This window comes from Squalius cephalus (assembly GCF_949319135.1).
Source record: "Squalius cephalus genome assembly, chromosome: 6".
Taxonomy (NCBI): domain Eukaryota; kingdom Metazoa; phylum Chordata; class Actinopteri; order Cypriniformes; family Leuciscidae; genus Squalius; species Squalius cephalus.
Window position 1 is genome coordinate 34,216,101 of NC_137127.1, and position 23,811 is coordinate 34,239,911.

The 23,811-nt window shown below is 43.8% G+C and overlaps 1 protein-coding gene across 4 annotated transcripts in view; it reads right to left on the reverse strand.

The window, feature by feature from the left end:
• The window catches only part of mthfsd (methenyltetrahydrofolate synthetase domain containing), a 142,322-nt gene that overhangs the window by 96,655 nt on the left and 21,856 nt on the right, over positions 1–23,811 (reverse strand). For 2 of the 4 annotated variants that reach the window (XM_079874240.1, XM_079874237.1), the window contains exons 3-6: positions 4,024–4,137; positions 3,788–3,901; positions 3,615–3,705; positions 3,417–3,529 (exon numbers count right to left, since the gene is read on the reverse strand). In XM_079874240.1, the coding sequence (XP_079730366.1) occupies positions 3,417–3,529; positions 3,615–3,705; positions 3,788–3,901; positions 4,024–4,137 (432 nt within the window). The remainder of the gene's footprint in view (positions 1–3,416; positions 3,530–3,614; positions 3,706–3,787; positions 3,902–4,023; positions 4,138–23,811) is intronic. The other 2 variants (XM_079874238.1, XM_079874239.1) reach the window with 2 other exon arrangements.

The window sequence follows — 23,811 nt, forward strand, 5'->3', positions numbered from 1 at the left end:
AACAGTCAGGAAACGGAGGTCAAAAGGTGACCACCTGTAGCTCATAAGTCTTGTCATAAAAGGTCATAATTCATAGGTTATAAGTTATTTTTACAAACTCCCTTATAAATTACTAGCACGCCTTCCAGACCGACAAAATAAAGTGAAACTGGATTTGAAAGGCAGTGATGCCTGGAATCACTTTGATCATGAATACAGTTAAGTACAAAATGTGTAGCGCCAATCTGTCATATGCATAGCATTATGAGAACACGATTGTAATAGATTAAAATGTTGTAAATTCTTAAGTGCTTTAGTTGCCTGTGTATCAGCACGGTCTTAAGGGAATCCACAACGACAGTTATCGCAGACTAGCGTAGTCAAGTTCACATGAGTATTCGTTTTTGTGCAGATGTAAGTTGCAAAATTACTTTTATTTGGTCTATCTGATTAATCTCATGTAGGACGTGTTTGGTTGAGTCTATTAACCAGCTAGCAAAGCGCTGCAGTTTACAAGTTTCATTTAAAGTTTCTCGTTTCTCGTTAGGCTTCGAAACATGCGCAGTGATGACGGTAATCACTTTGATCATAAATTAAATTAAGTGCAAGATGTGCCCTATACATTGCATTATAATGAGAACAAGATTGTAATAGAATGTTGTAAATTCTTTCTGCTTTATTGCCCGTGTATCAGCAAGGTTATTAAGGGAAGAGCGAATCCACAACGGGAGTTACCCTTTCAAACGGTCATGTTCACGTGCGCATTGGAGTCCTTTAGTGCAGATGTAAGTTGTAATAATAGGTATATACCTGATTAATCTAATATAGGATGCATTTGGCTGAGTTTATTAACCCTCTAGCAAATCGCTGCAGGGTGGTGTTTATTCACAGTTTCAGCTCAAATCCAAGGCCGGATATTATTGACTGGGTTTTTGAAGACGGCCAGTTTCTAACTCATGATATAGCAGTGTTATTTTTTCTAGTCATATGTTCATGTTTTTATAGACATGTTTTCATGTCATTTTTATTTGTCAACATTAAATTTCGTAACAGTCTTAAAATATTTTCATTATCTCCATGACAGACACGCCCTGCCCCCGAGTACTCTATTTTTTTCTTTTTTCTTTTGAGACCTATCAATGATCGAAATGAGAAATTAGAAAAAAAAAAAAAAGGCCATCCCTAGTTGACACGACAGTGGACATTGTTGCATGAATGTAACCATTTAAAGGTGCCCTAGAATGGATTGTTTTATTATTTTATAATGTTTCCTGGGGTGCCCTTATAATGTTAGTATGTTTTTTTAGATCTAAAGTTGTTATAATTTAGAAATAAAAGGCATATTTCCTAGCCTGATTTCATCCTCTGATTTGAACACTCTGTTTGAAGGGGCGTGCCTGCTGAGAGACTTCAGAGTAAACGCCCACTGCTGTGATTGGCTGACATGCTTGCATATGAAATATCTGGCATTACATGTAGAACTATCTGGAAAACTTTTACTATTACAGCTTTTATACGTTTTTACTATTACAGCTATCGAGATTAACGAATCGTGAGAAGTTTTTTAAGTATTTAGATCTATTCCCATCACATAAAAAGTTGCAGTGATGAGCATTGAGCAGATGACAGCCTGTGGATCGCGTGAATGAAGATCTTATCACTGCAACGCAGTTTCTGCGAGAAACGACGTGAAGTTGAGCGTTTAGTCACTGGCTTGATTTACTGATGCATAAACAGTATTGAACAACTTTGAGAGAAAGATTATCTGTCTGAACTTGAACAATTACGCATCAGAAATTCACATAACCCACTGGTTCTCCAGAGGCTCGGATGAAGGAACTAAAAAAAAACTTTTGTGTTAATTTGTACATCCAAACACTGAGCAACTGCCATACTTCGTTCGCTCGTTTGCAAGCCTTGATGTCTCTCGAAGGAAAAAACAATATCGCGCTGGATCTAGATAACACAGTGTAAATCATTCGAATTAAACTGTAGCATAGATAGATAGATAGATAGATAGATAGATAGATAGATAGATAGATAGATAGATAGATAGATAGATAGATAGATAGATTGATAGATTTAAATAAGAAAAAAAATTAAATAAGAAGGAGAAAACTATGGTGTTTGAGACTAACTGTATGTCATGTCCATGTACTGAACTCTTGTTATTTAACTATGCCAAGATAAATTCAATTTCACATTCTAGGGCAGTAAGGGCACCTTTAAAAGAAAAAGAGGTTATCATCACTTTTGTAACATGGGCAGTACTACATTCTGTGACGTCATGGGGTTGGCTGTGTTGCCTGAGCTCAACAGATACAATGGTAGAGAAACAGTGAAAGACAGACAGTGGAGGACAGTGAAAGATAAAGACAGAGACAGGGAAAGATGGAAACTGAAAAGCCACAGGGCATCAGAAGAAAAAAAAGGAGGCCACTATTGCAGTGTTCCTGGATGTAAAAATTAATTTCACAGTGTTAAAGCAAAGGACAAAAGAGTACATTTTCCTACACATACTGGCGGCACCACTCTACGTCTGTCCGTGCCCGTGTCTGAGTTTGGACTGCTGTCTTGAACTGAAAGTGACGCGTCCGGTGTGCGATACCTGTGAGTTGGTAGACGCTGCACGTATTGACACTTCTCACGCAGGACTTGAAATGCCCGCACATGCATTCAAAGCAAATCTATAAAGCATCAATTTAAAGGGATAGTCAACTCGTTATAACATGCGGTTATATTTTTTTTTGTTACAACTTCTCTGGTGTACTTCCATGGCCTGTATTTGATTTGTTGCAACCTCAGCTGCCCTGCTTATAATCAATGGCTTTGCCTAATATGAGTTTCCCTCAGAAGCCACTCTTTCATCCTAAGATCTAGTACACTGAATTTTTTTTTTCTTCTTTTTTTTTCTGATCATATCATTTTTAGTCACACCAAATTCACAGTGTTTACACTTCTGGCGAATTTCTGTTATAAATCTGTCAATTCTGACCATGCTATGACACTCAAAAAAAAAAAAAAAAATATGACGATACTCTCTGAATGCACGAATGATCTGTCATTGTTGGACTTTCTTCATCTGCAAATGTTACTTTGACATAATTTGACAACTTTGACTCTCTCCTCTTTGTCATCTGATTCATACTAGATATTTCACAGTAAAATATTTAGAATTTAAACAGTTTATCTTAAACTGTTTATCTTAGTATATCTGAAACGTTGTAGTGTGATAAAGGTTTATTCAAATACACAAAAAAACAAAAACAAAAAAAAAACAAAGATGCCTATCTTTATCCTACAAAATGTAAATCTTGTCCTTTTGTGGTTTATTGAGGAAGTTTTTTCAGTTTTCATTTCAAGCCTTAATTTTGCATTTCCATTTGATTTACCACAATGAGTAAAATCTGACAGTGATCACAGGCTACATTACTAACCTGGCAATCATGAACAATAGTGACGACCGTAGTGGATTCACTCACGGCTCCCATATATGCCATCAGAGCATATTCCAAGTCAGTAAAGCCTTCACCTTTTCCGATTCTGTAGCCTAATGGCATTGCATATTGTTAGTTCATTGTATTATGAGAAGAAAATAAAAGATACTCAAATCATCCTAAGGTGCAGAGTTTTACCTTTTTCAGATACAGCCACAGATCCAACTATGACAAGATCCACTTGAACTTTGTCATCTAAACCAATCGGGACACTGAAATCTTTAATACCCTTTAGGAAAGAATGTTTTAATTGAAACATGTGAGGGAGCACAATGCAACAATGCATAACTTAAGAATATGCATGATGTCACCTGAGAAGTAGAACAAACACGCAGTTCTTGTTTGGTTGCACCTTTTGGTGGAATGATCCTGTTAAATAATCCAGTTCTTAGCCGAGGTGTTGGAACAAGCAATGTTTTTCTTGCCTTTATTCAAAAATAAAATGGGACATGAATTATGTCATTAAATTCAATGTGTTAAATGATTATATTTACAACCCAGAATACCCCACAGGTTGATAATGGTACCAGAAATCTAAATAATATACCTGCAGAGCAGTTAATCGAACCCCCTCCAGTGGTTTATCAGGACCCACCTTGACTGCAGCAGTTTTGGTGAAGACCTCTAAGAGTGACACCTTACCACATGCCTCCAGTGCACCCTGAAAATTGGATTAGGACTGGATTAGATCTCACTTCAGTGGAACTTGATTCTAAAATAACGAAGCATGCATGTTCCTTAGGTCTGTCTGGATTCACTTTGAGGCTTGTACAGTGAGCAGTCTGTAATATTTTGTCTCTTTTTTTTCGACAAAGATATTGCATGTTGATATTGTGATGGATTTTTAATAGATAAGATAGTAAACTATCTTTTAAACTAACCATGATTCTAACATCTAAAACTTACTTCCCTTTTTCAGGCCTAACATTCTAACATTTGAACAAAATGTTCTCTGAATATTGTGCCCATGGAAAATTCTGAAATGCTGACCATGACAATATCAAAAATATACTGTCTAGAATAGTCTCATGACATATTGAGTAATCAAATTAACTTCTAACCCTTTTCTATTTTTTCTAATGAAATGAGATTTAATTTTGCTCCTACCTAGTAACAAAAGGGTTTGCATATGAAGAACCAATCAAATTGTAGGGAAATTATGTAATGTTTCATGTCATGAGATCCTACGGCCGTGATTAAAGCATATTCGAAGGCATTGTCTGAAGTCTGTCGGTTATTATTGCTGTGCAGCAAGTGAGAGTTAGGGAACTCTGCCGACGTCCATGAGGAGACGCGCTAGAGTAATAATATTAATGAATGGGGACATTGATTGTAGACGAGACCCAGATACAGGAAACTAACGTCGGTTGTAGACGTTCGGGCACGACGATTGTAGACGAGATCCAGATAAACTAACGTCGACTAGAAATGTTCTACGACTGTAGATGGATTGAGAAATTAAAACTGTCTCTCCAACTGCAACTGTAGGTCTATACAATTATTTAAAGTGTTTAATCTATTTGATTTTGAAAAATAGGTTTACGTTCACTGTGTTAAACTCAAACACATGGCGACTGCATCGGACAATTGAAAATTGATATCCTAACGTTTAGCCTAGACACTGTCGCAAGGATAATGCCACAGTGTGTCAACGTTCAGTAGCTTCTGTCGTCGTCAAAGTTGTTACCGTTCAGATTTGGTGGTATTCCACCCCAAATAATATACATGTTCCCCATTCAATTCATAAACAGCTAAGGCAGACAAAAAAAGTATGATTCTCTGGCCAGAGAGGGGTGTGAAAGTGTGTGAAAATGAGTGTGTGAAAGATGGTGTTCTGAGAGACACCAAGACAAATAAATTATGTCAATCAAAACAACTGTAACTAAATTTATTAAGTGGGCCCACAGGGTAAAATATGCCCAATAAATAATGGCCATGGATGAATTTGGCTAACTATCCTGGCCTGGGTTATTGTTGTGGCAAAAAGAAACAATGCCACACCTGCGCAGCACATAACTTGGGAAGGCAGAGAGCAAGCAAGCTTGCCCTGTCCACCCCACATTAACTTTTTCCTTTTGCAGGATGTCATGATGGATCCCATCGAACATAACTGATACTGTTCCAAATGTATAAAATGTGACAATACAGTGATAATAGGAAATTACAGTATTAGAGATTGTTTTGGCTTTACAGCAGCTCTAGGATAAAGTTATTGTCCAGCTAAAGTTAGTTTTGATTGATTGATTCACTTCCATTGCGAAGTTCATTAGTTATTAACTTAGGGGCCGCCAACATGACACCGTTCGAACAGTAAACCCTCGGCACGCTCCGGCCGCCCATCTGCACAAAACAGTGCCTGGTGGCTCGAGAACACACTCCCGGAAATAGATTCCAAGGTGCAAATGATTATCAGTTATCTCTGTGCAAACCTACACCGACGACGCGCACATGCAATTTGCACAAGTAATTTGTTGATGGTTGATTTGTAAGGAAGGACTACACACCTGCACACATATATATTCAAACACGCATGCCTATGGAATATATATGTGCGCAGGCGTGTAGCCCTTCTTTACAAATCAACCATCAACAAATTACTTGTCTGGCCTTAAAAATGTATAATGCTTATGTATCGTGTCCACGTAGCCACGTAGTGACTCTGTACAGATAAAACGACTACGTTTTATCTGTTCAGAGGTAAAGGGAAGGGAAGGAGGCCTTCACAGGGGAGAGCCTAGTTGACACTTCAGGTCTGCGTTGTCATTGTGTCCAGGTGCAGGTTCCATACAGCCTGGATCCGGTGGACTGCGGTAAACCTCGGGATAAACAGAGAGACTAATATTAACATCCTTCTTATGATGTAACAAGTACATCAGGATTTATGGGAAGTGTTCCCGGTTCCGGCTGACCTAAACTATGCAGCCTAACATTGAATTATAGAAGTCTATAATGTGTTATGTGTATACTAGGCCAAAGATATGTGTTTTTAGTCTAGATTTGAACTTATATAGAGTGTCTACTTCCTGGACAATGTTAATAGGAAGACTGTTCCAAAATTTTGGTGCTAAATAGGAAAAGGATCTACCACCAACTGACCGGAATTTTGAGATCGCAATAGACGTGTAGGATTATACTGGGGAGCTAAACCATTTAGTGCTTTGTAAGTAATCAGCAATATTTAAAAATGTATATGATGTTTAAAGGTGCTCTAAGCGATGTCATGCGTTTTTTAGGCCAAAACATTTTTTGTCACATACAGCAAACATCTCCTCACTATCCGCTAGCTACCTGTCTCCTGAACACACTGTAAAAAAAAATACAGTCTCTGTAGACAGCCCATGCTCCACAAACGGCAACAAAAACAAACTGGGCTAACCCGCACCACGAAACATAAATTGTTCCAGCCAATAACCGACAAGAAGGATTTGGGGGGTGGGGTTTGGGGGGTTAGTGTGCGGATGAGGAGGAGGGAGAGTCTAGCTGACCTCCAATTTGTTTGACAATACTTCGAACGTCAACAAGAAGTGACATCACACAACATCACTTAGAGCACCTTTAATAGGGAGCCAATGCAGTGTTGACAGAACCGGTATAATATGGTCATACTTCCTGGTTCTGGTAAGAACTCTAGCTGCTGCATTTTTGACCAGCTGTAGTTTGTTTATTAAGCGTGCAGGGCAACCACCCATAATAACATTACAATAATCTAGCCTTGATGTCATGAACGCATTAACTAATTGTTCTGCATTTGTCATTGAGAGCATATGACGTAATTTAGATATATTTTTAAGATGATGCAATTACACTAATGCCAATATAATTTTCGAGTCTATTCAAAAGAATGTTGTGGTCCCCATTTGGTATCAAATAAGCACTAAGATCGAGTAACACTAATAGAGAGATACAACCACAATCGGATGATAAGAGCAAATCATTTGTGACTCTAATGAGAGCTGTCTCAAGACTATTGTACTGTCTAAATCCTGACTGAAACTTGCAGATATAATGTCTTTCTAAAAAGGAACATAGTTGTGAGGATACTGCCTTTTCTAGTATCTTTGACAGAAAAGGTAGATTCGAGATCGGCCTGTAATTGACTAATTCTGTACGATCAAGTTGCGTTTTTTGTTTTAACAAGCGGTTTAATCATAGCCAGCTTAAAAGTTTTTGGTACGTATCCTAGTGACAAAGATGAATTAATGATATTAAGAAGAGGATCTATGACCTCTGGAAGCATCTCTTTCAATAGCTTTGTCGGTATAGGGTCTAACATACATGTTGTCGATTTAGATGATTTAACAAGTATAGTAAATTCTTCCTCATCTAAAGCAATGAATGAATCAAATTTTTCCTCAAGGAGACTGCGCTGCCTGATGCAATACTGTAGTAGACTGTTTCATAGTTATAATTTATAATCTCCCTGATATTATCAATCTTGTAAGTAAAGAAGTTCATAAAGTCATTACTGCTGTGCTGCTTGCTTACTTCTGGGCTTGAAGCTTTATTTTTCATTGGTTTAGCCACTGTTTCAAATAAATACCTCGAGTTGTTTATTTTCTTCTAATAGGGTTGAAAAATAAGCAGATCTAGCAGCTTTTAAGCCCTCTCTGTATGCAATCATGCACTCTTTGAATGAAATATGAAATACCTCTAGTTTTGTTTTCTTCCAGTTGCGCTCCATTTTTCTGGCTGCTCTCTTAAAGATTGTATCAGTGATTTCAGGCCACATTCCACATTCATCTAATCTTTCCTAGCGGATCGTTAGGAAAGATTACAGTAGATCACATTCATCTAATCTCTTAAAGTGTGTATTCACGTGTGTTTGCCTGTGTGGATTGCAGTATACACGAGAGTGGGAGTGTAATGCCTAGGCTGCGGTGGTCCGACCTAATTCATCCATTCAAGAACGTCTGAAAAGAGAAGCATCATCGTGTTATTGAACCTGTTTACTGTTATAATTCATCCATTCAACAACATCTGAAAAGAGAAGCATCATCGTGTTATTGAACCTGTTTACTGTTATAATTCATCATTGAACCCGTCTCGACAAGGAAGAAAAACAGCGCTATTTAAATCTGTTTACCATTATAATGCATCATTGAATATACGTCTGGATAGAGAAGTAACACAGTTTGATTGAACCCCATCGTTATCATACTCACCATTTGTATACTGCCTCTGCAATAAAGTATCACCGCCTTTTGGAACTTAATTTTCATTATACTTGCCTTTAATTCTCTCTGCCTGAGCCCCACAGAGAAGCAGTTACGCTGCAGTTACGTTGGTGAGCAACCTTACCTTTAATTCTCTTTGCCTGAGCCCCACAGAGAAGCAGTTACGCTGCAAGCACGCTGGTGAGCGACCGAGTTCCATTCTCTTTGCCTGAGCCCCACAGAGAAGCAGTTACGCTGCAAGTACGCTGATGAGCGACTGAGTTCCATTCTCTCTGCCTGAGCCCCACAGAGAAGCAGTTACGCTGCAGTTACGTTGTTGAGCAACCTTACCTCTAATTCTCTCCGCCTGAGCCCCACAGAGAAGCAGTTACGCTGCAAGCACGCTGATGAGCGACCGAGTTCCATTCTCTCTGCCTGAGCCCCACAGAGAAGCAGTTACGCTGCAGTTACGTTGTTGAGCAACCTTACCTCTAATTCTCTCCGCCTGAGCCCCACAGAGAAGCAGTTACGCTGCAAGCACGCTGATGAGCGACCGAGTTCCATTCTCTCTGCCTGAGCCCCACAGAGAAGCAGTTACGCTGCAGTTACGTTGGTGAGCAACCTTACCTCTAATTCTCTTTGCCTGAGCCCCACAGAGAAGCAGTTACGCTGCAAGCACGCTGATGAGCGACCGAGATCCATTCTCTTTGCCTGAGCCCCACAGAGAAGCAGTTATGCTGCAAGTACGCTGATGAGCGACTGAGTTCCATTCTCTCTGCCTGAGCCCCACAGAGCAGTTACGCTGCAGTTACGTTGTTGAGCAACCTTACCTCTAATTCTCTCCGCCTGAGCCCCACAGAGAAGCAGTTACGCTGCAGTTACGTTGGTGAGCAACCTTACCTTTAATTCTCTTTGCCTGAGCCCCACAGAGAAGCAGTTACGCTGCAAGCACGCTGATGAGCGACCGAGTTCCATTCTCTCTGCCTGAGCCCCACAGAGAAGCAGTTACGCTGCAGTTACGTTGTTGAGCAACCTTACCTCTAATTCTCTCCGCCTGAGCCCCACAGAGAAGCAGTTACGCTGCAAGCACGCTGATGAGCGACCGAGTTCCATTCTCTCTGCCTGAGCCCCACAGAAAAGCAGTTACGCTGCAGTTACGTTGGTGAGCAACCTTACCTCTAATTCTCTCTGCCTGAGCCCCACAGAGAAGCAGTTACGCTGCAAGCACGCTGATGAGCGACCGAGCTCCATTCTCTCTGCCTGAGCCCCACAGAGAAGCAGTTACGCTGCAGTTACGTTGGTGAGCAACCTTACCTCTAATTCTCTTTGCTTGAGCCCCACAGAGAAGCAGTTACGCTGCAAGTACGCTGATGAGCGACCGAGTTCCATTCTCTCTGCCTGAGCCCCACAGAGAAGCAGTTACGCTGCAGTTACGTTCGTGAGCAACCTTACCTCTAATTCTCTCTGCCTGAGCCCCACAGAGAAGCAGTTACGCTGCAAGCACGCTGAAGAGCGACCGAGTTCCATTCTCTCTGCCTGAGCCCCACAGAGAAGCAGTTCCGCTGCAAGCACGCCGGTGAGCGACCGAGTTCGTCCCCTCTGCTTAAGTCCCATAGAGAAGTAGTCACACCGAAGAGTGGCCCCCTTGGTGAATTGAGTCAATTGAGTGTTACGGAGTCCAGTGGCCTCTGAATCCATCCAGGCCTGCACAACAAAACTACCTGCTCAGCATACTCTTGAACTTTTTAACTTAATAAAAATACCTCTTTTAAGTCCACTTTCCGGGCTCTTTGTCTGTTCATTGGTGTACCTGTGGTGTCGGCTCCTCGCGGTGGGGTGTACGTCCGTCCGGGGTGTGGGCTGGTCCATTCTGGCACCCCGGGGCGGTGACATAAAAGTGGCGTAGTCGGCAGGATATACCCACCGTGAGTTGCAGCGGCCACAGGGTCACGATGACAGACGAAGAAGTGCCTGCGGGACGGACACAGGTCATGCCTGTATTCATGGGAGCTCCCTGGGCTCAGCGATATGGGGGACCGGGATCAGAGCTGGGCCTCCAAGAATGGCAGGCACAGATCACGTACCTGGCAGGTTTGCAAGGGCTGAGTGACCCGCAGAAAATACAGTTTGTCCTGGGATCCCTAGAAGGGGAGGCGAAGCGAGAAGTTTTGGCAGCACCCGGAGCTGCGCGAGCTACTGTCAAAGCCATCTTTGACTTCCTGTCTGAGCTCTATGGAGATGCTACCCCGGTGGCTGCCCTCAGAGCCCAGTTCTTTAATTATCGTCAAGGACCCAGGCAAACTCTGCGGGCTTACTCTTTGAAATTGAGGGAACAGTTCTCCCGGCTGAAAGGACGATCAGACCACGGATTAGGGGAAGGGGATACCTTGCTGCGAGACCAGTTTGTTCTGGGACTCCGTGACGGGCCGGTTCGACAGAGTATCCGGCTTCAGCTCCGTCGAGACTCCGCACTGACCTTCGAGGCCCTTCGACAAGAAGCATTGGCTCTAGAGGTAGATCAAGGTGAAACCATCGAACCACCGGTCTGTATGACAGCCAGTGGAGCCTGTGCCCCTATTCCTTCTGAAACGATCGACTGGAAGCAGAAGTTGCGTGAGGAGCTTTTGGCAGATGTAAATGGCCAGATGGTGGAGTTATCTAGAAGTCTTGTAGAAGAACTGCGTCGGGGTCGGTCAAGTCATATGCCCATGGCCCGGGAACGATCTTATTCTGACGGAAACAGAGAGCCGGGACGTCGTCCTGGCCACCCTGCTGGTCTCCGGTTCCAGTGGGACGACCAAGGCAGACCTATCTGCAATAGTTGTGGAGAGCCGGGGCACATTAGTCGTCAGTGTGGCCCTCGTCGCGGCTCGCAAGGGGGTTTTTAGGTCTGCCGGCCACTGTGGGTCAAGTGGCCGGGACCCCTTTTAGAGACCCCCCTCCTATGCCTACCCCAGGGGATGAGTGGGTTGGGCATTGTCCCGTAGTCGAAATCCAGGTCAACGGGGTTAAGATTAACTGTCTGATCGACACTGGCTCCCAAGTCACCTTATTCACAGAGAGCCTATCTAAGGAACTTTTTAAAGACCACCGACTTCAAGGAGCCGAGGCTTCACGGCTTACGTTACGAGGGGCAAATGGACTGGACATCCCCTACACCGGCTACATGGTCGTCGACTTTTACATTCGAGGCATCTCTGTGCATCAGAAAGGAGTAGTCATTGTCAAGGATCATTGCTTGGGCATCCATCTGGCTCTACTGGGCATGAATGTCATTGCGGACTGCTGGGAGGAGTTGTTTAGGAACGGCCCGGTTCGGAGGCCGTCGAGGGAGGATAATCCCCAGTGGGAACGCTCCGGCGTCACCAACGTTTGGCCCGAGTCATCTCGGTGAGCCCTCAGCAAGTGAGAGAGGGAAGTGATGTTTGCTTTGTTCAAGTGAGTTCTGCGGTGGTAGAGGTAGGCTAGCTGTCTGTAAAAACTGACCCCAGGGTGGACGGAGTTCCGGAGCACCTGGTGGGAGACTCTCTGAGAGGAGAGGGGTTAGAGGAAGAGCAACGACATCAGTTACGAGACTTCTTGTTCAAATGGCAACATGTGTTCTCCACTCATGATGAAGACTACGGCTGCACAGGGGTGGTGAAACATCAGATTCCCACCGGCGATGCGGCACCAAGCCGGGAACGGTATCGGCCAGTACCCCCAACCCTCTACTCAGAGATCCGGGCCCTGTTGAAAGGGATGCTAGATAGAGGGATCATTCGAGAGAGCAGCAGCCCCTGGGCAGCCCCAGTCGTGTTAGTGCAGAAGAAGACGGGAGCCTGGAGGTTTTGTGTTGACTACAGGAGATTGAACAGCGTAACGAAGAAGGATGCATACCCACTACCACGGATCGAAGACTCTCTCACTAGTCTCACTCAGGCGGCATGGTACTCTACGCTGGATTTGGCGAGTGGGTACTGGCAGGTACAGGTCGAGGGACGGGACCAGGAGAAGACTGCCTTCACGACCCCGTTTGGGCTCTTCGAATGGGACCGTATGCCCTTCGGTCTGTGCAACGCCCCCGCGACCTTCCAGCGGTTGATGCAGCGTTGCCTAGGGGGGCAATTAGTCGATACCACCCTGGTTTACCTTGACGACGTAATTGTGTTCTCACCGGATTTTGCCTCTCATCTACTCCATCTAGAACAAGTCTTCCAAGCCATGGAGAAATATGGGCTGAAGCTTCGCCCCGATAAATGCCAGTTGTTTCGGAAGGAGGTAAAGTTTTTGGGGCATTGTGTCAGTGCAGCTGGAGTCGCTCCGGATCCAGAGAAAGTTTCGGCCGTCCAGAATTGGGAGGCACCCCGGACTGTTCGTCAAGTGAGATCCTTTCTGGGCTTTGTAGGATATTACAGGCGGTTCATTAAAGGATTCTCTGCAATCGCCAAGCCTTTAAACCAGCTCCTTTCGGGCACTGGACGCTCCCGTGGTCGAGGCTCCCCCTCTGTTGACTGGCAGCCGGCGTGTGAAGAAGCCTTTCAAACTCTCAAGCAAGAATTGTTGCAAGCCCCAATTCTGGCGTATGCCGATTTTACTCAACCTTTTATATTATACACTGATGCGGGTAACGCGGGCCTAGGAGCAGTGCTGGCCCAGCGGCAACAGGGGGTCGAGAGAGTGATCGCCTATGCAAGTCGCAGCCTTCATCCCGCTGAGCGGAATGCGTCGAATTACAGTTCCTTTAAGATCGAACTCCTGGCAATGAAATGGGCCATGGCAGAGAAATTCAAGGATTACCTGTGGGGGGCCAAAGTGACGGTAACAACGGACAGTAATCCTTTGGTTCATCTACAAACGGCCAAACTAGGAGCAGTGGAGCAGCGCTGGGTAGCGGCGATGGCTAACTATGAGTACCAACTTCAATACCGACCCGGCAGAGAGCATACTAACGCGGATGTGTTGTCCAGATTACCAGCAAGTGAAGAGAACTGCCCAATGCCGCCCGTATCATCCGAAGCAGAGGAAGGTCTGTTGGTGGGAGTGGTGGAAGCTCCTGGATCCCACCTGGAAGGAGTACCCCCGAGGTGGGAATGGGACCCTAATCGGTGGAGGACACTGCAAGAGAAGGACGAAAGTCTGGGGAAGATAAGCTCCTATTTAAAGAGTGGATTTGTGCCTGGTGCAAGAGAGAGACAAGTACAGACCTTGGTGGTAAAGCGACTCTTGGGGCAGTGGAAGAGACTCGGGCTGCGAGAGGGGGTGCTCTGCCGTTCAGTTCAGGATCCTGTGACCCGAGAGATAATACAACAGGTGGTAGTGCCAGAAGAACAGATCTTGCCTCTGTTGACCGCGTATCATACCCATACGGGACATCAGGGCCAGGAGAGGACGTTGTCTTTACTCCGGAGGAATTTCTACTGGGGCGGGATGGAGATGACGGTTGGGACGTTCATTCAGAGTTGTCCCCGATGTGTGTTGTTTAAATCTCGGAAGGAGAAGAGGGCCCTGTTGGTCCCTATGCGCCCTAGAGCCCCTTTACATATTGTGAGCATGGACTTCCTGACGTTGGGCCGTCCGACAGACCGGTTTCAGAATATTCTGGTGGTGACCGATCTGTTCACCAAATACGCTTGGGCCATCCCAACTTTAGACCAGACCGCTGCCACCACTGCTGGCGTGCTGTGGAGGGTGGTGATCCAGCCGTTCGGGTGCCCGGAGACCTTCCATTCCGATCAAGGCCCGAACTTTGAGTCTAGAGTCTTTGAGTCAGCTGTACGGATGTTGGAAAACTCGTACCACTTCGTACCATCCACAAGGTAACGGAGGATGTGAGCGGTTCAACCCGACTTTATTGAGCTTGCTGGGGACTTTAGAAACTGACCAACAGGCCCAGTGGACAGAATGCCTCCCTGCCTTAGTGCAAGCCTATAATAATAGTGTGCACAGCACTACCGGGTACACCCCAGCTTTCTTGATGTTTGGCCGACATATGCGCCTACCCGTAGACTTACTTCTGGGAACGGAACCCACTGAGGGAGCTCAGAGTACTACCGAGTGGGTAGGCCGACATTACCAACAGCTCCATTACGCCTACCGCCGAGTAACTGATCGCCTGAATGTAGCAGCCGCTAAGAACAAGCGGTTGTATGCTCGAGACGCTCCTTTACTACCTGGAGAACGGGTGTTGGTAAGAGACAACCGACGTCAGGGAAAAGGGAAGCTCAGTGATCGGTGGAAGAGTACGCCTTACGTGGTGGAACGCCAACAGGGACCCAATATGCCTGTGTATATTGGGTGCTCCACCGGAGCGGGTGCTCCACCGGAACCTACTTCGGCCTTGCCCTAATTTTCCCGAGTGGAGGGAAGAAGCGCCCGTCGCCCCTCTGGTTACTGAAGCACCACCGGTTGGATGGGCTGTGGTCCCCCGAGGTCCCGAAATGGGAGCTGGAAGAGTGGCCCCTCTGTCTCCACCTCGACGCTCCCAGCGAGACACCCGAGGGCGACCCCCAGAACGGTATGGCGCTTGGGCTGAAGATCTCCGGTTCTAGGGATTGGTGGGGGGGAGTGTCACGGGTGACAAAATGAGGTGGTGGAACTATTATTTTGGGCCTTAGTCCCCCGGGGGACATTTCTGGGGTGAGACCCAGGACCTTTCCGGTTCCGGCAACATTACTCCGGTTCCTGGTAGATGCACATCAGGTGCGCAGTGTAAGCGTGTGGGTCGCTGATTGGGGCGCGCACCACGCCAACACAGTTAAATGGTCATTGTTTGTGTGATACAGGGTCGATCGACGCGCTCGTGCTGATTGAGGTCCTCGGCGAACAGGGGAGGTGCAGCGGGGCACAGTAAAACTTGGGCCGGCAGCAGTGCGAGGTGAATGGAAGAGGGGAGAGAGATTGTTGAGCAAACGGAGAGTTAAGTGACATTTTGGGCTGCAGCGAATTATATGGGAAATACGTACGATCATGTGGGCTGTTGTATTGCGGAGCTAATGATTATCTGAAGTATGGTCGCAGAGGAATTGTCCTAGGATTGGCTTTATGAGATGCTAAGCTTTTACCGATGAAGATGGAGGAGACGCCGCGCTGAAACCTGACTTGTGAGTGAAGTGATTTATGATCTCTTAAAGTGTGTATTCACGTGTGTTTGCCTGTGTGGATTGCAGTATACACGAGAGTGGGAGTGTAATGCCTAGGCTGCGGTGGTCCGACCTAATTCATCCTGTAATGGAAAAATTTGATTTTCATTGATTTACAGTGTTGATTTTCATTATTTTCATTATTAAGACATTGAAATGATCTTTGCTGGACTGTACGTAGTCTGCCAACATATGACTAATGTGTGTGTGTATTTTTAAACACTGGGAAACAGGTGAGACATCAAGAGGAGGCAGATTGAAAAGGGGCTCTGACCCCTAGGGTCAGAGGCTGTCCAATTTAGAACTTGTGAGTTTGTAAGAATAAACTCAGCAGAATTAGATGACTAGCAGAGAAACCTTCCCTTGTTTAGTTAAGGGCCTGTAAGCAGGAGACCTTGAAAGCAGTATAAAGGCTCCTCTGCCCTCCCTCTCGTCGTCGCACTTGTTTCACAGACTGTACTGGTGACTTCTGTGTGGCAACTGGGCCTTCTTGCAAGAATAAATACTTTTAAAAGACAATTTGACTCTTGAGAAATGTCTCTTACGCAGTGATTGATTGTTTAATGAATATTTTTGCTACAACAATCCATTCAACAACGTCTGAAAAGAGAAGCATCATCGTGTTATTGAACCTGTTTACTGTTATAATTCATCCATTCAACAACATCTGAAAAGAGAAGCATCATCGTGTTATTGAACCTGTTTACTGTTATAATTCATCATTGAACCCGTCTCGACAAGGAAGAAAAACAGCGCTATTTAAATCTGTTTATCATTATAATGCATCATTGAATATACGTCTGGATAGAGAAGTAACACAGTTTGATTGAACCCCATCGTTATCATACTCACCATTTGTATACTGCCTCTGCAATAAAGTATCACCGCCTTTTGGAACTTAATTTCCATTATACTTACCTTTAATTCTCTTTGCCTGAGCCCCACAGAGAAGCAGTTACGCTGCAAGCACGCTGATGAGCGACCGAGTTCCATTCTCTCTGCCTGAGCCCCAGAGAGAAGCAGTTACGCTGCAGTTACGTTGGTGAGCAACCTTACCTCTAATTCTCTTTGCTTGAGCCCCACAGAGAAGCAGTCACGCTGCAAGTACGCTGATGAGCGACCGAGTTCCATTCTCTCTGCCTGAGCCCCACAGAGAAGCAGTTACGCTGCAGTTACGTTGGTGAGCAACCTTACCTTTAATTCTCTTTGCCTGAGCCCCACAGAGAAGCAGTTACGCTGCAAGCACGCTGGTGAGCGACCGAGTTCCATTCTCTTTGCCTGAGCCCCACAGAGAAGCAGTTACGCTGCAAGTACGCTGATGAGCGACTGAGTTCCATTCTCTCTGCCTGAGCCCCACAGAGAAGCAGTTACGCTGCAGTTACGTTGGTGAGCAACCTTACCTCTAATTCTCTCCGCCTGAGCCCCACAGAGAAGCAGTTACGCTGCAAGCACGCTGATGAGCGACCGAGTTCCATTTTCTCTGCCTGAGCCCCACAGAGAAGCAGTTACGCTGCAGTTACGTTGGTGAGCGACCTTACCTTTAATCCTCTTTGCCTGAGCCCCACAGAGAAGCAGTTACGCTGCAAGCACGCTGATGAGCGACCGAGTTCCATTCTCTCTGCCTGAGCCCCACAGAGAAGCAGTTACGCTGCAGTTACGTTGGTGAGCAACCTTACCTTTAATTCTCTTTGCCTGAGCCCCACAGAGAAGCAGTTACGCTGCAAGCACGCTGGTGAGCGACCGAGTTCCATTCTCTCTGCCTGAGCCCCACAGAGAAGCAGTTACGCTGCAGTAACGTTGGTGAGCAACCTTACCTCTAATTCTCTCTGCCTGAGCCCCACAGAGAAGCAGTTACGCTGCAAGCACGCTGATGAGCGACCGAGTTCCATTCTCTCTGCCTGAGCCCCACAGAGAAGCAGTTACGCTGCAAGCACGCTGAAGAGCGACCGAGTTCCATTCTCTTTGCCTGAGCCCCACAGAGAAGCAGTTACGCTGCAAGCACGCCGGTGAGCGACCGAGTTCGTCCCCTCTGCTTAAGTCCCATAGAGAAGTAGTCACACCGAAGAGTGGCCCCCTTGGTGTGGCAATTGAGTGTTACGGAGTCCAGTGGCCTCTGAATCCATCCAGGCCTGCACAACAAAACTACCTGCTCAGCATACTCTTGAACTTTTTAACTTAATAAAAATACCTCTTTTAAGTCCACTTTCCGGTCTCTTTGTCTGTTCATTGGTATACCTGTGGTGTCGGCTCCTCGCGGTGGGGTGTACGTCCGTCCGGGGTGTGGGCCGGTCCATTCTGGCGCCCTGGGGCGGTGACACTTTCCTAACGATCCGCTAGCTGCCCGCCCCATAAGCATGCCGTCAAAAAACTGCGTCTCTGTAGGCAGCCTAGGCTCTGAGATCTGCACACAAAAACAAGTGGTTTCACCAACCACTCAAAACCAAAACAAATAGTGTTCCAACCAATCACCGATAGGGAGTGGGTGTTGTGAGGTTTTGTGCTCGTGCACGGCTGCATGCGAAGTCGGAGCTGAAGAAGAAGCTGGCTCAAAACCTCACAACACCCTCCCCCTGTCGGTGATTGGTTGGAACACTTTATTTTGGTTTTGAGTGTTTGGTGAAACCACTTATTTTTGTGTACAGATCTCAGAGCCTAGGCTGCCTACAGAGACGCGTTTTTTTGACGGCATGCTTATTGGGCGGGCAGCTATCGGATCGTTAGGAAAGATTAGATGAATGTGATCATTTTTTGGGGGGGGCCTGAAATCACTGATACAAACTTTAAGGGCCTGAGTGTGCTTGTTGTACCACGCCGTTGGACTATTTCCTTTAATCTTCTTTAAGTGCAAAGGAGCAACTGTGTCTAAAGTGCTGGAAAAGAGAAAGTTAAAAGTTTCTGTCGCAGTATCGAGTTCTAAGCTATCTGGGATGCTGAGATGATGAAACTGAGCAGGAAGATTATTAATAAAGCAATCTTTAGTGGCAGAAGTGATAGGTCTAACATATTTGTAACATGGAGTCGGCTTTGTAGCCTTGGCTAAATGAAGTATACACAAGACTAGATAATGATCTGAGATGTCATCGCTCTGCTTCAGAATTTCAACGGTATCAACATTGATTCCATGTGATAATATTAGATCTAAAATATGATTACGACAATGAGTAGGTCCTGACACATGTTGTTTAACTCCAATAGAGTTCAGAATGTCTTTAAATGCCAGTAAGAATAATAAGAATAGATTTGAAATATCATCCACAAGGTGGATAAATAGTGTTCAAGCCCTGCTCATTGTATTGATAACAATTAAAGAATAAGAGGCCAAAAAGGAGCCAGGACAGCCCTCAGCCCACATGAAATTTCACAGGTCTCACCAAAAAGGACAACCGGCCAGACAAGCAGATGAGTTGATACTAGGGCTGAATGATTAATCGCAACAAAACCGCACGCGATTTGCGATTATCTTATGCGCAGCTTGTCAGTGGAGTGCAGGGCTCGCAAAATCGCCTGCCCGACGTCCCGGGGCTATTGTGTTTTCCAGTCGGGCTACCAAAATGCATAACCGGCCTGCCCGACGGGCTATCTGAAATAGTGTACTCGCTTCAGTCTTGTTATAATCAGATTCAGCGCGTTCTTCATCTTCAATCCGCAGCGACGCCGAGCAGAGCACACGTCAGAAAGGTGTAGGTGTGTGTGTGTGTGTTCATCTGAGTCTCATTGGTCTGTCAATGTCAGAATATTTGAGATGACCAATCAAATCAAAGTAGGCGGGCTTTATGTTCACAAGAAGCTGCAGAGCGCGAATTTGAGCAGAGCGACTCGACGCTTCAGTTTACGGTCAAGTGCGAGATAAGATGTAAGTAGCTAAACTAAACATTTTATATTTGACAGCTTTTTTAGGTCATAAATGTGAAACGAATGACAAAAATAATCAGACAAACGAATATACTTTTGTCGAATTTCGCCATTTTGAACTGAAAATAGGCCTATGTAACGTGACTAATAATTAGTTTACTGTCATTGTGAGGGGACATTAACAGAGCATTAACAAAGCCGTTTCATGTTAGGCACAAGATTAATAATGAATGTGTACATGTTGAGAATTAATATACAATTTGTAGCCTTCAGTAAATTAAAAAAAAGTTCAGCTTTAGGAGGGGAAGAGACAGGGCAAGATGAGGAGACTGAGAGAAGAAGAAAGAGTGATGGATAAGAAGTGAGAGCAGGTATTGACACATAATCTACTGCCCACTGACATTGTTTTAAAGCTATTTCTTATCCTTTTTTGGCCTTCAAACGTCTTGAAATTGACATATCAGAGAAATAAAAAATTTTAACCCCCTAATAACCTTAAATGTAGGACCTATTTGATTATAAAGCCCTGTATTAGGAATAAGATCAATAATGAATGTGTACATACTGTGAATGAATTTAATAAACTTAGTTAGGCTACCTAGCTTTCCTAGTAGCTTTCAGTAAATTAATGCGTCTGAGAAAATGATTCATAAATCAATCTATCAGTTGACCCTAAGTTTACTTCACTGACAGACAAAAATGGAGGGGAAGAGACAGAGCAAGAGAAAAACAAAGAGAATAGGAGTGTGATGCTGATGAGGAGAGAAAAATAATCAGCTGCCCACTTACATGGTTTTAAAGCTATTATCCAATTTTTTTGGCCCTCAAAACATCTTAAAATGCACATATGTAGATCAGAGAAATCAAAATGTTCTTGGGGAGCCCCCGAACCCCCCTGACTAGTCTACCTCACATTCAGGACCTTCGTGATGATACAACACTGCCATCTGCATGTTAATGAAACTTAATAGTGAGCATTAGACCCTAAACTAAAGTGTTACTTTTTTATTTTTTATCATATACCCTCATTGGGGGCTGAGCCACAGACACAGACTGATTCATGTTCCACACTGGTCACACTCCTTTCAGTTCAGTTAGAACCAGGTGCATATTTGTTGATATTTTGTGTTATGAAAAAGTTTTTGATTCATTGTTTTGACTCCTAACCAATTTTCTACATTAATAAAATTGTCTTTTTATCTGGGCTAGTAAAATTCATTTCGGGCTACCAAAATCTGAAGAGTGCCTGCCCGAAGGGCTACCAGCGATTTTGAAATTTTGCGAGCCCTGGAGTGCGGCTGATTGGTAGTAAATACTGCCCCATTTGAACGCCAGAGGGCGCTCTCACGCAATCACGCTAAATATGCCCCACCGCAGAAGTAAAATAATGCACATCATTCCAGGAAATCCCTATCGCTGTAGCTGAATAAACAGAAGATTGAAACGCTTTGATTAAACATGACTTATAAATACACGACTGACTTCTTCTGTGTCAAAAGCTCATCATCTCACAGAAGGAGGAGCTCAGCTGTCGTTATGAAGTGAGTTTGGAGTAAATGCATGTTATTAAATGTTGTCAGTTGTTGGACAAGAGGTTCATAAAAGCTTCTCATGTTTTGGAAAGATGTTTGACGCGTGTTGTTTTTTTCAAATGCACGTTATAAGTGACTCAAACTCACAGTGCTTTCAGATGGAGTGTTTACAGAGCCGTACATCAATGACAAACTGCGCATAAAAAATAATTGCAGCCTTTGCGATTTTAAAATCGCGATAAGCCATATCGATTTAAGTGCATGGAAAGTGCGATTAATCGTTCAGCCCTAGTTAATACATGATGTCACTAACAAAAATACTTAAGGTCTCCATTCACAGGTGAAAGCAGCCAGGAAATGGTTCACTCTACAAACAAGGTCCAGTGGGGTGCGGTTGTGATCCAGGGCTCTACACTTACTTTTTGAACAAGGAGCACTGGTGCGCCTAAATAAACAAATTTAGGAGCACAGACAAATATTTGGGGGCACAGTCATTTTTGTTGTATAAGTTTGTCATTATAGTTTTATTATTAGAATTATTCAACAATTAAATTTACAATGCTCATTGTAAGGTTAAGAACATCAGACCAAAACTTTCAAACAAAAGATTTTAATTTAAATCTATTGGGGGGGTGTAGGGACGTCACCACTTTTGAATAAGAAACAATCAAGACTAAAACTCATCAAAACTCCGCAAATCACAACAAGCATATCAGTGAGAAGAACACTCGTTCAAATAGCGCACACACTCAAACCTGACTGCACATCACATTTTTGACTTTATTGATCAGCTTTATTCGTAATGCAATGGACCGGTCAACGGGACATAAATTAATCCTTAAAGGATGGGAATTTATGGGACATTTGCACAAAAAGAATACATAACTTACCGTGGCCTATTTTATGTCGCTCCGGAGTCGCATATCAGTCAAAAAATGCGCCACAAAACATATATAGCCTAAGTCGCACTGGACTAAGACGCATTTTTTTTAGAAATTTATTTCACAAAAAAAAAAAATTGTTACAGACAGTTCTCCGTTACGGACGTGAGCGCTCTAAAGCAGCACTAAACGAATGTTTTAAAACTTTCACAGAGACCTCAAACTGAAAGCACAAAGCCTGTCTTTAAATTTAATTTCGTTTTGTATTAATTGTATCTTAATTTTATTCTATGTTTCATCAACCAATTGTCTGGATTTAATAAATAAGTAAATAGGCCTATAGGCTATTAGAAAATAGACAAGGAGGCGCTGGCGAACCTGGAGCTCGTCTCATAAATGAACCGAAACTCAGCGTAGGGCTATAAGGTAGCCTATTGCCTCACAGACCTGAGACATATAGATAGCTTTAAATGTCTACTTTTAAGCAGAACAATTCAAAACGAAAGAAAACAGACTGCGCTGCTTATGTAATTCGTATGAAATGTGCATTTCTCTCTGGCGCTGCGAAGATCGCGAGTCGTCAACTTCATTTGTCTAGCCGACACTGACATAAAAAATAACTGTTTTATTAGTAAATAATTAAAATGTCTCCTGCTATATTTTACATATTTGCCTGTTCCTTACAAAACACTGACAGTGGGGTATTTGACTTTTATTTTTTTTTTTTTTTTAGCAGCTGCGGACAAATTCTTTCGACACACACACAATATTACGTAACACTCTGCGCTTATGTTTTAAAAACATAATTTAACATATAAATAACAATTTTTAAATAGCCCACTTAAAGTGGTTATTACAAATAAATGACTAAATGCTGAAAATTAATACATTTTAAGTCTAGGCCTACTTCAGAGGATGTTTTAAGAGCGAATGAATTCGCGCTGTTTTGAAATAGTTCGTGTGTGGGCACTGTATTTTTTTTTTATGAGGCTACAGACTATCTACTGAAGATTTAGGCCTAAAACTGATCTCCCGGTAATATAGTGTCCTACTCTCCCCCTCATGATGATGTATTTGCAGCTGTTTCTATAGAAAAATGCTGTGTCACTCGCACGAGTGCGCCCAAATATTTTTTCACGTTCGCACGCCGAAATATTTACTCGCATGTGCGAGTGAAATGGGCGCACTGTAGAGCCCTGTGATCCCAAGAAAAAATCTTGCAACTTACAACAAGGTTGGAGAGTGTGACACCTGGGTCCAAGCCTCTCACCTTAAACTACACCAACCAGCCTCAGCAAACCCCACACGCCTTTATTTGGCTTAATCAAACTATAGGGCTGAGTATTGAGATAGATCTCATGATTTGATTTGAATTACTGATTCATTTGAAACTACTTCAGGTACACATAAATTGAGAAGAGTTAAGTCTCTTAATTTGGTGGACTATAGAGACATTACTAGGCACATTACTGTAAAAATAATAAATAATCTAGGGACTATTACTGAAGAAACTTTTAAAATTCTAATGCAGATATCAAAGATGCTAAAAAAAAAAAATGTAATAGTTGCAATAGTTGTTCTCCAATAAGCACAGCCGTGTTAACTATTTTTTGGTCGTTTAATGGGATAAATGTACATAAATGTTTTTTATGAAAATTTAAAAGATTTTTCAGAATTTTCTTGTGCAATCCGATTAAAGCTCGCAATGCAAGGCGAAAAGAAAATTGGACTAATCCTAAAAATCTGTAAAGTATGCTATTGGATGCCGAAAAGAAAACGTACTTGGTTACTAACGT